Source organism: Sceloporus undulatus, chromosome 2 (assembly GCF_019175285.1).
Source record: "Sceloporus undulatus isolate JIND9_A2432 ecotype Alabama chromosome 2, SceUnd_v1.1, whole genome shotgun sequence".
NCBI classification, from domain to species: Eukaryota; Metazoa; Chordata; class Lepidosauria; order Squamata; family Phrynosomatidae; genus Sceloporus; species Sceloporus undulatus.
The window spans coordinates 168991514-169008881 of record NC_056523.1 but is presented as its reverse complement, the minus strand read 5'-3'; the positions used below and the strand labels follow the sequence as shown (position 1 = coordinate 169008881).

General features: G+C 41.0%; 1 protein-coding gene across 1 annotated transcript; it reads left to right on the top strand.

Annotated features, from left to right (window-relative positions):
* Positions 1-1516: 1516 nt before the first annotated feature.
* On the top strand, positions 1517-15901 carry NABP2 (nucleic acid binding protein 2). The gene is made up of 8 exons (XM_042454335.1): positions 1517-1671; positions 2541-2617; positions 4722-4826; positions 5848-5986; positions 7561-7632; positions 9436-9517; positions 10778-10844; positions 13717-15901. The coding sequence occupies exons 3-8, from the start codon at positions 4748-4750 to the stop codon at positions 13914-13916; spliced, it is 639 nt and encodes a 212-aa protein (XP_042310269.1). The 5' UTR covers positions 1517-1671; positions 2541-2617; positions 4722-4747; the 3' UTR covers positions 13917-15901.
* The last annotated feature ends 1467 nt before the right edge of the window (positions 15902-17368 follow it).

Sequence of the window (17368 nt, the reverse complement as noted above, 5' to 3'; positions counted from 1 at the left end):
AAAAAACAGTAATGCTAGGAAAGGTGGAGAGAAGAACAAAGAGATGGATGGCCCCTGCTAGGGAGGTCACGACTATGACTTTATAGGACTTAAGCAGAGAAGTGCAGGACAGGGAGTCTTGGAAATGTCTTGTCCACAGGGTCGCCATGGGTTAGCAGTTAAAACCAATTGAGCATGCCCACATTTCATGATGGTAGGAATACTGTATGAATCCACTTTGAACACCACTTAAGAAAAAATACAACAAAATATCCACAGTGGAAAAGAGTGCATACATTTTTCAAATAGGCAAGAAAACGCTAACATTCTAAGCATGTGAAATGTCCCTCGGAGAGTGATGGAGTCTCCTTCCTTGGAGGTCTTTAAGTAGAGGCTGGATGGCCATCTGTCAAAGGGGATGCTTTGATTGAGAGTTCCTGCATGGCAGAAGGGGCTTGGACTCGATGGCCATTGTAGTCTATTCGAACTCTATGATTCTATGATTTTATGTATTGTGTGACATTATTGTAACTTCTGATTACCCTTTTATAGGGAAAGGTTACTATAGTCAACTATAGTAATATCACAATACATGCTTAGAACCTTAGGTCTGAGAGGCTGTGATGCATATAGGCTGAATGCTGGTGTTACAGGAATATCCTTTTGAGATATGAAGATTCACAGTGCATCTACACTGCAGAAATTATGCAGTTTGATATCACTTTAACTGCCATGGCATAACCACGAAGGAGGACAGGGCACTGCAAAATGTGGGACATTCAAGAGAAATGTAGCACACGGCCAAGTAAAAGCTAAAAACACTCATATAAAAAGGTAAAGTAATGCTTCTTAGTCATGCCCAAATTGAGGACATTTTGGAATTCCTCCTTTTGGATACAAAGTTGAAATGCAGGACGTGCCCTGGAAAAGAAGGACTTCTGGTCACTCTGATCAGGAGGCTTTGGCATAGGAGGCTGAATACCTTGCAAAACAACAAATCCCAGAATGCCATGGGCTGGACCTGCTCCACTTAAAGGGATGTCAAACTGCATTGTGTTTTTTTCCTAATTAATTTTTTTATTGAGTTCTTACAATAAAAGACATAAAGCCTATAGAACGATGACAAAACAACAACAATTAACTACAAGGTCCAAAGGTATGCATCTTATGAATAGTTATTCTGTAGCAGAATCAGAAAGTTAGTTCTCAGTCTCAAACTAGATGGGAACTGTAGTTTGATGAGACATTTAGCCTTCTCAAAGAGCTCTGGTGCCACAATAAACTACAATTCCCAGGGTTCCCTAGCACTTAAAACGGTCTCAAATTGGATTACTGTATTTTTGTACTGTGTTTTGCAACAGAGAGAGAGAGAGAGAAGAAACTACAGGTAGCTACAAATTCTTCTTCTTCTTCTTCTTAATTTAAGAGCACCACAGCGACCTCTGCTGCCCAACTGGAAAAGCATCGGTGGGGGGCAGTTACTGTCACTTTAATGCTCTGCCCTGCTTGCCATTGGCTGAAAGCTTGGAACATTCCTGCATGTCGAAAGGCAACCTGATGCTCCGATTGGCTGCTCTGAACGCTGCAGGATACTTCCTGGAATGTCTGCAACCTCAACGTTCTGATTCCCAGGGAAAGTGCAGAGGGACCCTCTTGCCATTCACAATGTAATCCATGGCCTGGCAGTCGCTGGTAAGGAAAACGTGGGTTCTTAGGGTAAGGCACTTTGGAAATGTTGGGGGGGGGATACATACATACATATATGTGCATGCATGATGCAGGGTTAGTCTCAGGATCCATTTTCCCTTGGGGAATCAAACTGCTTGCCAGCACATTTTTAGTAAGTTGTTTCACTGTAGTTTGTAACTAATTATTTCTGATATTTATTGGGATGTATGAATTGACCTTAAGAACAAGCAATTTAGTCAATTGGTGCTTTGCACACAGAGAAAAGAGCCAGCAGGCTGCATCCTCACTGCAGAAATCATCCGGTTTGATACCACTTTAACTGCCAAGGCTCCATGCTATGGAATTCTGGGTATCGTTTGTTGCGGCAACAAGCTACACATCTCAGAATTCCATAGCATGGAATCATGGCAGTTAAAGGTCCAAAACACACTGCAGAAGTAATCCAGTTTGAGAGTGCTTTAACTGCCCTGGCTCAGTGCTAGGGAATCCTGGGAATTGTAGATTGTGGTTGCACCAGAGCTCTTTGGCAGAGAAGGCTAAATGTCTCACAGAACTACAATCCCCAGAATCCCATAGCATTGAGCCAGGGCAGTTACAGCAGTCTCAAACTGGATTATTTCTGCAGTGTGTTTTAGACCAAAGTGGTGTCAAACTGGATTATTTCTGTAGTGTGGATGCAGCCGTAAAAAGAACTCGCCAGAAGATGCATTTTGTTTTCTCATGATCAGAATGGTGCTGGAAAAAGGAGAAGGTGCCTTTTTCATACAGTGCTAGTGATGTCTGAACTGTCCCCTATACAAGGATGCTTTGGCATCTTTCCCTGAAACCAGATTTCTGCTAAACAAGTGTCTTGTGTACTGTCCTTAAAACAGGTGAAAAGAATCGGTGTGCAACTGGACAAAACAGGAGTTGCAGCTTTTGCAAAATACCAGGATGGGTGTGTAATTATGTGAGTATTAATAACCATGCTAATTACAACAAGAGCAATAGTGTTTTATCTCTGTCTGGAATTTGGTTATGGAATTTGGGTGCAACTCTGCAACCATCCTTTTGGAATCTCAGTTGGAAGCATTAAACTGAAGAGAGCAGAAAGTTGAGATTTCTTGGGTTTTTTTAAAAAATGAATGACATGAGGCTCTTGTTTATGTCAATGACTGTAAATACAGAATGAGGGAATGTGTATAATGGTTCGATCTTGCATATCCATGCTAAGGTTGTAACCACTATGGGCTTTGATGATAAGAGTCTTGTAATCAGATAAAGATTAGAAATTCTGTGATTTATGGCATTTGACATTTTTAAGGAGATGAACAGATTACATACCCCACATGGAATGGAGTTCTTATTTGAATGAAAACTCTAGGAGAAGATTAGTCCCCCCACTCTTCTCTGTACCAAAATGCTTGCATGCACACATACACAGAGGTATGTGATCTGTTCATCTCCTTAAAAATGTCAAATGCCATAAAGAGAAATCTCGCAAAAGTAAAACCTCACATATAAACAACCAGTCAATACAGATATTGTGTATGTGTTCGTATGTTTTCAGATCAGGACAATATAGGGGTGGTCTGAAATGTTTAGCTTGTATACTGTTTTTGTGAGTAATAAAGGTATCACAACCCGCTGCTCTCAGACTGTGGGAACTCACTCCCAGAGGAGGGTCTCTGCTCTTCTTCCACAGCCAGGCAAAGACATTTAAATGTAGACAACCTTTTGGTTATTAACCAGTTGTTGCAGAAGGCTGTTTGAAAGAGGTTGGGAGAAGGTGTGCTATCCTTTTATTTTAATTATTATGTTTAAAATACTGTACTTTGAATCTGTTTTAAATGAGTGTCATTTTAATAGGACTTTACACTTTGGTAGTATAATCTTTGTTTCTAGCTGTGTTTTGTTTTAACCACCTTGGATCCCACGTTGTGAGAAAGATGGAATGTAGAAAAACTTATATGAATAACTATAAACTGGACATTAATAACTATACATTAATAAGTATTTACCTATTCAGATAGGTGCCAGAGCATCCAAAATGAGTGGATCACTGTGGCAATACCCTTTGTCAGACTTTGGTTAAATTTCAGATCCATGCCTTCCGGAAAAGACAACAAAAATAATTCTGATGATAAGGGATTATGGATTTGAAGTCCAAAATATCTAGAGGATTTAAGGTTTCCAGCTCACCCACTCCTGGCCCAATAGGTGTAAACACCCTTGTCTGCCTCTTCTGTACTAGGCTGCTTTCTGCTCTCCAGCTCAGCAACTCAGTTAGAAACAAATCTCACCAAAGCAGGACAGACGTCCTTCACATGCAGCTGAAGCCATCCCAGCATTATCATTTAACGCTTCAGTCTTACAGCATACTTTCCAAAAAGGTTAACCATCTTTGTTTTAAATATAGAGATGCATTTTATTTTATAAATGGAAGGTTGTCCTATATTGTCTCTTGGGTCTCCGGATATTTTTTCATCACTATTTTTGCAACTGATTTTCTGTTTAAAAAGAAGATGCATCCACTTTTTGGTATCAGGGCTGGGAACTTCTGGCCCTCTGGATGTTTTCAACTTCAACTTCCATAATCTCTTACCATTGGTCATGCTAGCAGGGAGTCCCGGGAGTAGTTCCATCCTCTGAAGACTCAAGGGCACCCCACCCCTCTTCTGTCCTTTTGCAAACTACAGACCAAAAAAATATTCTAACCATCACTGTAAAACTACTTCTCAAAATGTTATGGTTCTGTCCAAGTTTTTGATTTGCATAACTTTTTCTTCAGACATAGATGAAAAAAAGTATTAAGATTACAGAAGCCAGGGGTAATAGCTGTGGTTGTAGGGTTTGTGGTGACACACAATAGCACGAAACACTCATATCTGGACAGTATGAAACATAACTTCTATGTCCTTAGTAGAAAAGGGCATAGAATAATGTTAAAGTAACAATGACAGCTGCTCAGGGTTAAAGTAAAAAGATTTTATTATCTACTGCAGTTAACTTTTTGTTTGTTTGTTCTACTTGCTGTCTGTTAAGGTTTTTAAAAATTATAATTATTTGCTTAGACACTGGAAATTGAAAGCCATTCAACATGACAACAGAAACATTGGTGAAGGATATTAAACCAGGCTTGAAAAACCTGAACCTTATTTTCATTGTGCTGGAAACAGGTGAGTGCTCTTTGAAAGGAAAGAAGATGGCTAGTTTGTTTTTAAAACCCAATGCAAGATAGTTGGAAATCCAATGTGCTTTATTGTTTTGTAGAACTTCTTTGTGGATTACAGTTGGCTCTCCATATCCATGGATTCAAGCATCCATGGGTTGAAAATATTTTGTTCAAAATGATAAATTCCAAATAGCAAATCTTCATTTTGCCATTTTATATAACAGACACCATTTTACTATGTCATTGCATTTAATGGGACTTGAGCATCCACTGATTCTGGTATCCACAGTGATGTCCTGGATCTAAACTGCAGTGGATACCAAAGACCCACTGTATTTCATTGCCTTCCTTTATTAATCATGGTTTAAGTCAGTTTACAGCTTAGTCTTATCCATGTTTACTCAGAAGTAATTCCTCTTGAGTTCAGTAGGGCTTACTTCTAGCTACGTGGATCTAATCCTAGCCTTTTTGAGAAAGGCATTGTTGCATGATTGCAGTTGTAATTTGGGAATAAGAAGCTATGAAATGAGGAAACAGATTAGCATGTAATCTGGTGGAATACAGCTTGCTGGGGAATTTAGATATTTTTTTCTTGTATTTCTATTTATCTATAGATTGGCACTGTATTGTGATGTGCATTCAGAAAAGTGTTGCATATCTTGCATATTTTGTGTGTCTTTATGTGCTTGATGAGTTTGATATTAGCTAGCCAACAGTTATGACCCTCACTGCGAGAATATTTTTGCCTCACTTGTTAGTGTACACTGCATTTATTTTATTGCATACCTGTACTGTTTATGTACCCCCCCCTTTTTTTTTTTTTAAGGGCATACTCTCCTCTTCCCCGTTTTTTCCCCCCTGTCTTTGTTTCTTTGTTGTTTTCCTTCTGGGACTGAAGAGTAGCCCATTAAAGTATTCTCATGGGAATGAATTAGGATGGGACTATATTGCTTCTTCCTGTCCTTCTGATGCAACAGCAGAATGCCCTCTTAGCCCCTTAACTTATGGTAACTTTTCTCCACCAGGCCGAGTGACCAAGACTAAGGATGGCCATGAAGTGCGGACATGTAAGGTAGCTGACAAAACTGGCAGCATAAACATCTCTGTGTGGGATGACATTGGGAACCTAATCCAGCCAGGAGACATCATCCGACTCACCAAAGGGTATGGCTAATCTTTGTGATATGAGTGGGTGAAGGGAAAAGATGGCAAAAGTTAACTTTTGAGCATATGGCTAAAGTGCTGCTAAGTGAAAGGAGGAAGTATGAATTGATTCACCTCAGGCCCCATTGGGTTGCTCACACAAGATCACTAAATGCAAATTAATTATTCTTTCATTATGATACTGGTTGGGTAGAGTTAATACCTGTGATCCTGTGTGGATTTAATTTGGAACAAGTTCCATTGAACCCAGTAGATCTGTGTAAAATTGGGATGCATCGGACTCCTCCATCTGTCTCTCTCTCTCTCTCTCTCTCTCTGTTTGTATGGTTTTTATAAAACTGCTTTCTCCCGTTAGTAGTGCTCAGTGCTGATGGTCAATGATGTTGTAGGGTTCTTTTCCTTCTCACATAAAACAAGGACCAAAGGAAGGAAAGTACAACAAAATTTATGAACAGCAATTACAATTAAACAACAGCAGACATTAAAAGCCTGATAGAACATTATATTTTTTGCTGCCCTCATCTAAAACATAGCAAGGAGTGTTTGGTATTGTTTCATTTTGCTGCTACTTAAGGTTGAGTGGGAGACTAGTCCAAGTATCAAAGTGAAAAGAGGATTTTAATCATGCAACTAATCAGATTTGCTATGTACCAGCCTATCTCTGTGTTAGGTCTATCAGATGGTTTGGAATATAACTTCTCTGAGCCTCAGCCAGTGTGGTCCATGGCCAAGGCAAGTACAAAATGGCAACTCAGGTAGATGGCATAAGTGACATTGTTGCAGTGGTAAGCAAGAACATGGAAAGGTTATTTGTTTTTTGGCACTACAACTTCTAGAATCTGCCAGCCTGCATTTTGCAAAAATTAACTTTGGTGGCCACAGCAAATGCCACTCTCTACAGGTAGATTAATGTACATAGCACAGACAGGTCAGAAATGCAGTATGTGTCCCCTTCAAGATATCATCTTACTATTGGCTGTGCTGGCTAGGGCTGATGGAAAATGCATTCCAGCAACATCTGGAGGGCCACACATTGCCCTTGTTGTGTGCCTTCAAGTCACTTCTTACTTATTGCATGTTGTGAGAGTGCTGTACCATTTTGAGGGTGGACTACAACTCTGGTGATTGGGGTTCAGTTCTTTGCTTGGACATGGAAGCCCACTGGGTGACATATTCTGAGCCCCCAAAAGCCCCATGGTCACCATGCATCAGAAACTTGAAAGCATACCACAACAAGAACAAGCCGAACATGTCACAGGTTCTTGGCAAGATTTGTTTAGAGAGGGTTTGTTATTGCCTTCCTCTGAGGCTGAAAGAGTGTGATTTGCCCAAGGTGGGTATATGTGGCCAAGTGGGGATTTGAACTCTGGTCTCCTGGAATCCTAGTCTAACTTTAACAAACCACTCCATCATGCAGATAAGCTCATAAATGCCTACTTGTGAGCTAGCTAAAAGCTTTATGTACATTCCTCAAGGCATTTTAAAAACACATCTCTTGTTCTGCGTACAACTAGTTTATTTTCTGTGTTAAATTAGTTTCGTGCTGTTTTTGACCACAGATTTCTCCTTATCAGGTATGCATCTGTTTTCAAAGGCTGCTTGACCTTGTATACTGGACGTGGTGGAGACCTGCAGAAAGTTGGAGAGTAAGGCCTCTGGTTTATCCCAAAGTTGTTTTCCAGAGCTGGGGGTTGGGTATGTGGATTTCCATTAGTGGCTCATGGTCCAGACAAAGGCATTACCTCACCTGTCATCACAGAATACTGGTATGGGTTACTTTAGTTTGCTTATTTAAAATATTTCAATATCCAAGGATCTCAGGGTGACATACAATGGAATTAGTTTAAACAGGGAGAATTATTTCAACAGACGCAAAGCATGTTTACAATTTGGTAGGCTGCAAAGCAGGAGTCAGTCAAGTTGTAAAAAGTCATGGGTTTAACTGATGCAAGAATGACACCAGTGTGGATGCCAATTGGGTCTCCTTGGGGAGGGCATTCCACAATTAGGGTGCCACAGTGGAAAAGGCCCCTTCCCACAGTGTGTGGACTCCACTGGTGGAGTACAAATGAGGGACCCTCCAGCAGGCCTTAGTCTTTGAGCCAGTTCAAAGATAAGACTCTAATTTCCCCCAAAGAATAACAGTAGCCCAGGAGGTAAAACATTAACTGAATCTGCAGAGGACAGCTTCTTTGGGTTTCTGGACAAGAGTACTGGTGATTAATTGGCATCGTGGTCATACCATAATAAAATGTTCAGCTACCAGTTTGAAAATGTACTCAGTGCTGAAATTCATCTTTTGCTTTAAAATTCACTGCCTGGTTCCATGGCTGAAGAATAAATTCCCATTAACCTCAATGTATCAAGGTAGGGATCCTACCTTGCTATACTATATCACAGATGTTTCAAAAATATCTGTACATTTTTACTTTATAATCTGAGTTAAATTCCATAGGCCTTCCTCTTAAAAATGACTTTGTTTTCTCAATATGTTTCTTTACAAAATCCTGCAGTAAATCTTGAATGAGTTGAGAACTGAGTGTATATACCTTTCCTCCCAATTGTATCCTGTGATGTAGATCAGTCTGAGCAAGAAAGTGATTTGATTCCAAATCACTTAGTTTCATGGGTGGGGACTCAAATATGAATGTCTTATATCTCAGTCCAAAAGTGTAAACGCTACACCAGGGTTTTGTGGGTGTTTTTGGGCTATGAGGCTGTATTCTGGAAGAGTTTATTCTCTGAAGATGCCAGCCACAGCTGCTGGTGAAATGTTAGGAATAAACTCTTCTAGAACACAGCCTCATAGCCTGAAAAAAACCACAAAAAACTATGGATGCTGGCCGTGAAAGCCTTCGACTTCACACTACACCAGGTTTTCTCACTGTCTGCCCAGATAGAGGGAGCATTATATTAAACTAACCACTTCAGCAGGTATTTTAAGTTTCTCCCCTTAACAGCTCACTGGGAAAGTTTGTTGTTGCTAATTTTATCTCTATTTTCTCCCCTACTTTTAAAGATATTAACTCCAGATCACCATGACAGCCTGAATATACTTTGAATTTTGACAGTCTGAGTATCTGTCTTTGTCTCTACCTGCCACTTATGAAAATCTGTAGTCCAAAAAAACCCTCCAATCCAGTGGTGATGGATGCTGTGATTTACATTCCAGCACAGCTGGAAAGCCACACATTCCCTATTCTGCCTTTAAATACTGGTGTCTGCATTTGTTCTTTTCCTCTTCCCTCCCTATCGCTTTTGCCTTTTATAGCGGTTCATTTAGATTTGGAGTCTGACTACAGGGGCTCACTTGTTTTTTAATTAATCTTTTAAACTGAACTACAGTGTAAAACTGTTTTCAATAGATAATGATGCTGCATGCACTGAGGGTGGAAATAATTTAAAGGAGATATGGCTGCTTATATAATTGGCAATATCTCTTGCCCCAGGTTTTGTATGGTTTACTCAGAAGTGCCAAATTTCAGTGAGCCAAACCCCGAGTATGTTGCCCAGCAGTCACAAAACAAAAACGTGAGTATAAGGACTGACTTGAAAGATGTTTGGGGAGTGACATGTGTTTTGTCAGTAGGATTGCATGGCCCTGGAGACTGTCCAAACCCGATCACAAGATTGCTCTGTATCATCTGTGGTACAGGGAAATGGGCCATACCATAACTCTTGTTTGCCCTCCCTCACTACAAAGTCCAAGAGTCACTTGAATTCTGTTCTATTTCTGTAGCAACCTATTCCTGCACCTGTTCTCTGTAAATTCTGAAGGCTATATAGTGGGCCCTTAGTACCCACTAGGGTTTGGTTCCAGGGCTCCTCGTGGATACCAAAATGTATGGATGCTCAAGTCCCATTATATACAATGCCCTAGTAGAATGCTGTCCCTTATATAAAATGCCAAAATCAAGGTTTATATTCTGGAATTTATATATATATTTTAATATTTCAAATCGTGGATAGTTGAATCCATGGATAAAAAAAATCCACAGGTATTAAGGGACAATTGTATTATTTTTTTTGTAACAGGTTACTGCTATATTTCTTTGCCTTGAGGAATTGAAAGCCACAGTAAAATTTTAGGATTATACAGATTAACTTTTCAGGAAGCAGTTCATAATGCTGTGAGGACCAGAACATGAGGCAGGTACTATATCAATAAAAGCAGAATTATCAAAATGTTCCTCCTTCTTTCTATGCAACTGCTAAAGGTAGCAGGGTCCTCTCAAAGCTATTTATTTGGCAGCCTTTCTGAATTACCTGAATGGCTGGTTCTACCTTGACAGGATGGCTAAAAATGTCAGCAACTTATTAGGCATACAAAATTGTGTGTTCTCATTGTTTTGGGATCAGGAGCCTTTTCACTCTGCACAATCACAGCATCACAACTGCTGTGGTTGTATCCTATGGAATCCGGAGTTTGTAATTTGGCAAGAGGCACCAGAGGAGCATTCTGGTTTAAGAGTTCTAATCTCCTCTGCCAAACTCTTAACTCCAGAATTGCCTAGGATGTTGCCTTGGTATTTAAAGTGTGATCATAACACCATAACTGTGAAGTGTGAAAGGGGTCTCTGTCTTCCTCCATATGCCCTGATATTCCAAATGGTTGTAATCTCTTTATACTTTTTGCCCTTAACTTTGCATCCCATCCCCACTTATGCAAGTTAGATTGGTTTTCAGCATATTTGAGATTCGTATTGCACTGTGTCCAAATGTCTTTTGTATGCGTGAAATCCAGATTGATTTAAATAAATAATGTGAGCAATCTTCGGTTTTCTCTCATAGACACAGAATGACAATGCAGCATCCACAGTTTCCCAGACTGGACCAGGACCCTCTACATCATCAGCAGGTAGGCTGTTAGCACATTCCCATCTCTCATCCAAGGAGAGCAGAAGTAGTTAATCTTGTTTGTTCAACTATAAGTAGGTTTGGCAGAATTATTGTTGTGGTGTTCACATTTGAAACAGTGTGGCCCCTCCTATTTTTGTGGCTCCCAGAACACCAAAGTTGTCTGTTTGTTTTGCTTGAAAATGTCAACAGATGCCCTCTTTGGGGCATTTTTGCCATGTTTTCGGGCCCCTTGGATCATTTTAGGCTCAGGAAATACCATTTTTAAGAATAGGAAGTGAAAATACTCCCTACAATCCCTATCATGGAGGAATTACTTTTTTGGGGGAGGTTCAGTGAAGGGCTGTGGCCCTCCAAGGACTCCAGGGAACTAATGCAACCCCCTAGCCTCCTAAAGTTCCCTACCTTTGGCATTACAGGGATGTGCTTCTGAACAAACAGCATCACATTTTGCTCATGGTTGCAACCAGAGCTTGTTGAAGTTACTGTTTTGTATTACAGTTCCCAAAATCTGGGTGCTGTAGTTTGAAACAGTAACTTTCTCATGTTCCAGCTTTCAATCTTATGCGTATTTACCTAAAAATAAACCCCACTAATCACAGTGGAACTTATAAGTAAACAGACATAGGCATAGAATCTGATTCCCAGAGCTGACTTCTACATAAACAGTTATTGCAAATTATTATATTGAATATTTGCAAAGAATCTTGCGTGCATGATTGTGCATGTAAGTTACCACTCTGTGTGCAATGAGTTTAGGAGATGGGATATGTAATGGTTTCAGAGGCATAACTCAAAATGTCTCAGCAATTTTATGCAAGCTTAAATTATTTGGGACCGGGTCTGCTGAAGTCTACTTGCATCTACTCTATATGAATCTATCATATCATATATCATAACATATCATATCATATATCATTAATTATATCAGCATCTATCATATCATATAATATCATATCATATCAGTATCTCTTTCATTTGCCAGAAATAATGGTCAAAATTGGTGGATTTCAGTAACAGGGCCTTCTCAGTGATGGCCATGTATCTTTGGAGCTCCTGATCCTGTTGTTGACTTTTAACAGACATTTTAAGTTATATGTATTTCAGTTAGGGTTGCCATAGTGCCGGACCTCCAAACCGGGAAAAATGTGGGACAAAATTTTCAAATGTAGGACACACAAAAAAATGTGTCCTACATTTGAAAATTTTGTCCTACATTTCCCTCGCGATCGCGACGGGGAGCGTAGGCCAAGCGGCGAGGGAAAGCCTCTACTTAAGGAGACTTTCCCTCCCCACCTGGGCCCCGGGCCTCGCCGCGATCGGAGGCTAGGATCGGGGCCTCGCCTTGTTCCTGGCCCCCGCAGGGACCAGGAAGGAGGCGGGGAGAGCGCCGGCCATCGCCGGGGCCTCGCCTCGTTCCTGGCCCCTGCAGAGACCAGGAAGGAGGCGAGCAGGCCGCCGGCCATCGCTGGGGCCTCGCCTCATTCCTGGCCCCCGCGGGGACCAGGAAGGAGGCGAGGAGGCTGCAGGGAGGCGGGGAGGTTGGTGCGGCTGCGCCCAAGAGGCGCTGCCTCCCTGCAGCCTCCTCTGCCCCAGGCCTCGCTGCCCTCCTTTTCCTCCGCGCAGCCATGCGCGGTGGAGGAGGAGGAGGAGGGCAGCGAGGTCCCAGGGTTGCCTAGCAACCCTGCTGCAACCGGGCTTTTCCCGGTTTTTGGCTGCACCCATGCTGTGACCGGGCAGGTGCCGCCAAAACCGGGAAAAACCCGGTTGCAGCTGGGTTATGGCAACCCTAATTTCAGTGAGCCTTCAGCGAATATGCTGTATTCTGAAGTACTTCATTGGTTTCTACTCATTAATGTAATTTTGAACATAAGAAAAGTATGGAGTTCCAACTTACAATGAATTCAAATTCCCATCTGTCCTGGCCAGCATAACTGAGTGGCTAGTACTTTCTCCAAAGTACTTTTCCATTTCTCTTTCCTTTTTCTGAGATTCCTATCCTGCATGCTTATACTGTATCTGGGAATCAGCTGTATTTAGTTCAACAAGATATATGTCTGAGATCCAAAACACACTGCAGAAATAATGCAGTTTGAGACCACTTTAACTGCCTTGGCTCAGTGCTAGAGAATCCTGGTAACTAGTTTATTGTGGCACCAGAGCTCTCTGACAGAGAAGGCTAAATGTCTCACAAAACTACACTTCCCAGAATTCCCTAGCACTGAGCCAGGGTCTTTAAAATGGTCTCAAACTGGATTATTTCTGCATTGTGTTTTGGACCTGAGCAGATAATCTAACCGTGTGTTTTAAGTGCCCTACACTTGATGAGTGCAATCAGTAGTGTATTTTCCATTTGCTAGCTCTTTTAGTAGTACAAGCTTAGAACTGTTTAGAACTGATGTGGGGAAAGTTGCAGCCCCTGTAGTGCCCCAGTAAACCACCCAAACCCCTTCCATTTTTAAAAACGTTATGTGAAAATCACACTCAGAGCCCTCTCAAATCCATGGAAACATGCAGAGTCCCTTTAACCTGCCCCATTTTGCCTTTATTTTCTCTTCCATTTTCCCTTCAAAATAGCAACAGAAAGTGAAATGACCTCTCTTCTAGTCACTGTTTTGAAGGCAAAATAGAGGGAAAAGAAGGTACAGTACTTTGGCACCTTCTGGTATCCGAGGGCAGTACAGCCTTGCAGGGTGGTGGTGAAAGATCGCTCCTGAGCCCACTCCTGGTTTAGAATCTTGAGTGTTTCATGTTGACTCTGATTTTTAAAAGTATATCTCAGTGGATATATTTTATAACCAGTGAATTTAATGCCTCCACTGCTATCATTCCAGTAACATTTTTCTGTTCTCCTTTTTTCCTCCCTGCCAAAGCCACTGATAACCAGAATGGAAATGGATTGATCACCACTAGCCCCAGCAACCCTGTACACTCACCTGCTGTCACCAGCCACCCCACCAGTGGCCGCATCACCAGGAGTCAGCCCAACCACCAGACCGGAAGTTCAGGGACTGGTTCCTCTTCCAATGCTGTCAGCAATGGCAAAGAAACAAGGCGAAGCAGCAAGAGATAACAGGTGAAGGATTAAGGGGTGCTTTCATACCTCTTCCATCCTCTGCCTGTTGTGCTATTTTTCCTACCTGCTGACCGTTACTGAGACACAGCAAATGATACTGAGTAGAAGAGATTAATACCAGGCTGGTGTAGAGACTGTGAAACCAATTTAAGTTTAGCCACTGAAAGGTGCTTTGAACATGTGATGCTGATCAGGGAAGCAATATAATGTCCAGTGTGTTTATACTGATTCTCTAGATCAATCTTGTTTTCCCCCCAGGATTCGCCATGTATGTATATTACACTCATGCTTGGCAGGAAATCAGAATTATTGCCCTGCCATCTTTTAAACCTGATAATGTTAAATTCCTTCTGTGTACCTCCTGTGGTATGGGCATGTCTTTTTGAATCTACGTCCTGTTATGAGTCTACAATCCTTAAAGCTATTGACTGTGGATGCATGGTTAAGTCTGTAAAGGAATTTTAGAATTGTAGGCTAAGATGGTTGTGTTTGAATTTCCAAAGGTTTCTCAGCCCTTATGGGAAGCTTTGTACAGAGGAGGAATATCTAGGCAAAGAAAGAGAACTTTTGCCAATTTTCCCTAGCCAAACTATCAGTTGGACTATCCCAGAATGGGATAATAAGAGAGCACTGTTTCCCCAAAGATGATATTGATTGGTATTGTAGCTTACAGCAACCTATAGGTAAATTTCTGTTATGTCAGAAGCCTGGCAAAAGTGACACAAAAGGAAGCTTAATTTTTTAAAAAAAAATAATATAGTAGTCCCTTACCTTATGCAGGGGATCCATTCCAGACCCCCCCCCCCGGCGTAAGGCGAAAAACGAGTATGCTCGAGCCCCATTTAGTAAAATGGGACTCATGCTCGTGGCATGGCAGAGCATGTGGCGCCATTCATTGTTTTGTTGTGCGGCATCAGCATAAGCTGAAAGCCACTTATAGTGTGCCTGCATATGGTACGGGCACAGTATAATAAAAAAATAACAATTTTGTCACTTAAGGAAATGGATTTTTATGCTGACAACTTGCAATAGGTCTGTGTTTTTATTATGGAAGGTTTCAGCATGGCTGGTGTTGAGAGCTGGCAGTGTTGGGCATTTGTTGGGGCCTGTCAGCCCAGTAATGCCATAGGTATGTCTTGTTGACGACACAGGACAGTGAGGCGAACCTTTTAGAGACCGAGTGCCCAAACTGCAACCCAAAACCTACTTATTTATCGCAAAGTGCCACGTCCCTCTGGCTTTCTAGTGGCAAACTCTAGTGAACTCTGTGTTGGGATGATGGTGCATGTGCCTACAGAAAGGGCTCTGAGTGCCGCCTCTGGCACGCATGCCATATGTTTGCCACCACTCATAGGAGATACATGTTCACCTCCTAAGTGGCCAGGCCTTTGTGTGAAGTAAGAAGCTTCCCCAGATTCTTCTGTGGCATTACAAGTTTTGCAGGATATTTAAGCTAGTCCATGTCCCTCACTGGATATACTTCTCTCGTATACACAACATTTATGAAGAGCTCCCTTCAGCCAAAGCGCCCAAGGTCCACAGAAATTATAGACGGTCCTGGTTTCACTTATCTGAAAGACGGTGGAGGAACAGCAAAGGATATACTTTGAAAGGAAAATGGAATGAGTTGTTAACACTACATACACCTTTTGCCAAAGTAAATGCAATTTCTGAAAAGCCAATAACAGATCAAAATAAACTTCTTACCTTTTTTGTAATTGTGGCTTAATGGCCAGTGCTGAGCTGAACTATATTTTAAAACATTCTAAAGTGTTCTTTAAACTAGCAGTTCGGTCCCAGCTTCCTTTTCTTCTTTTTTCTCTGTTCTCCACTTCAGCATAATTTCTTCAGCTATTTACCTAAAGGTTTTTGCTTTTTGGTGGTTTTTTTTTAAAATATCACTATTGTTTGACTCTGATGTGGCTATTTGAATGTAGTATCAATGAATGTTTGGGGAATAAATATTTTAATTCACCTATTAATCTGATAAGAGTAAATGTGCCATTCCATGGGACTACACATATGAGTGTTAATGTTTGCTTACAAACCTAGGACAAATGGAGATCAGTGTACAGGTAACCATTGTTGTTGTTAGGTGCTTTCAAGTTGTTTCTGATTTATGGTGACCCTAAGGCAAACCTTTCATGGAGCTTTCTGGGGCTGAGAGCATGTGACTGGCCCAAAAGTCACCCAGTAGGTTTCTATCCATACTTTCTGCACTTAAAATGTTATTTTGACCTCACTGTTTGCAATCCCACCTCCAACCACACAAACTGCATTTCTTGCTGAAATTTGGGATAGCTTTCCATGCATCTGAAAAAGTGGGCTGCAGTTAATGCCATAATTAATGTATGCAAAGAGATCTTGTAGCATCTTTGGCACTGACTGAGCAAAAGAGGTTGTGACATAAACTTCCTCAGATGTGCCAGATGAACAAATAGACCTATATTGTAGAAATAATGCAGTTTGACACCACCTTAACTGTCATGGCTCCATCTTACAGAATCTTGGGATTTGTGGTTTTATGAGGCACCAACACTCTTTGACAGAGAAGAACCTTGTAAAACTACCAATTCCAGGATTCCATAGGATGGTGCTACAGCCCTTAAAGTGGTGCCAAACTGCATTACTTCTACAGTGTAGATGGGCCACAAGTCTGCAAAAGATTATGCTACAACAATTTTTGCTCAGTCTCAAAGGTGCTACAAGACTCCTTTGCCTAATGATATTCCAGACTAACGCAGCTGTGTCTCTGAATTGTTGAAGATAGGATAGTTTCCATGGCAACAGATTAGCATGCTACTGTCTTTGGAAATTACTGCAGCGACATGAAATAGTAACAGATTTGGAATAGAATACCAATTTAATTGCTTGGAAGCTGTTAGCTCCTTCCTCATCCCATCTCCCTTCCTTCATGGAATAACAATGCCAGCTACTGATACGAAGTAAAGTAGAAATCCAGGACTATCACAGCTGTTTTCCATCTCAGATTGCTGTCCTGTTTAAAAAAAAGGAAGAAAATAAATCTAGTCAGGAGCTCATACTGTACTTGGTTTAATAGAGTCATTTTACGTAGGGGAAAATGGTTTGTGTGGTTTAACTGTTATAACAGGCTTTGCTGGCTAGGAAAGGAGAAAGTAGAATGATTCTGAAATACAGGTTGAGTTTTCCATATCTGGATTTCTAAAATATTCCAAAAACCAAAATTGTCAACATATGTGGCTGAGATAGTGTCACCTTTGCTTTCTGATAGTTCAGTCTATACAAACTTTGTTTCATGCACAAAATTATTTCAAAATGTTGTGTATACAATTACCTCTAAGCAATGTCTATAAAGTGTATACAAAACATAAGTGAATTTCGTGTTTAGACTTGGGTACTGTCTCCAAGATACCTTATTATGTATATGCAAATATTCCAAAATCTGTAAAACAAAACAAAAACCTCAA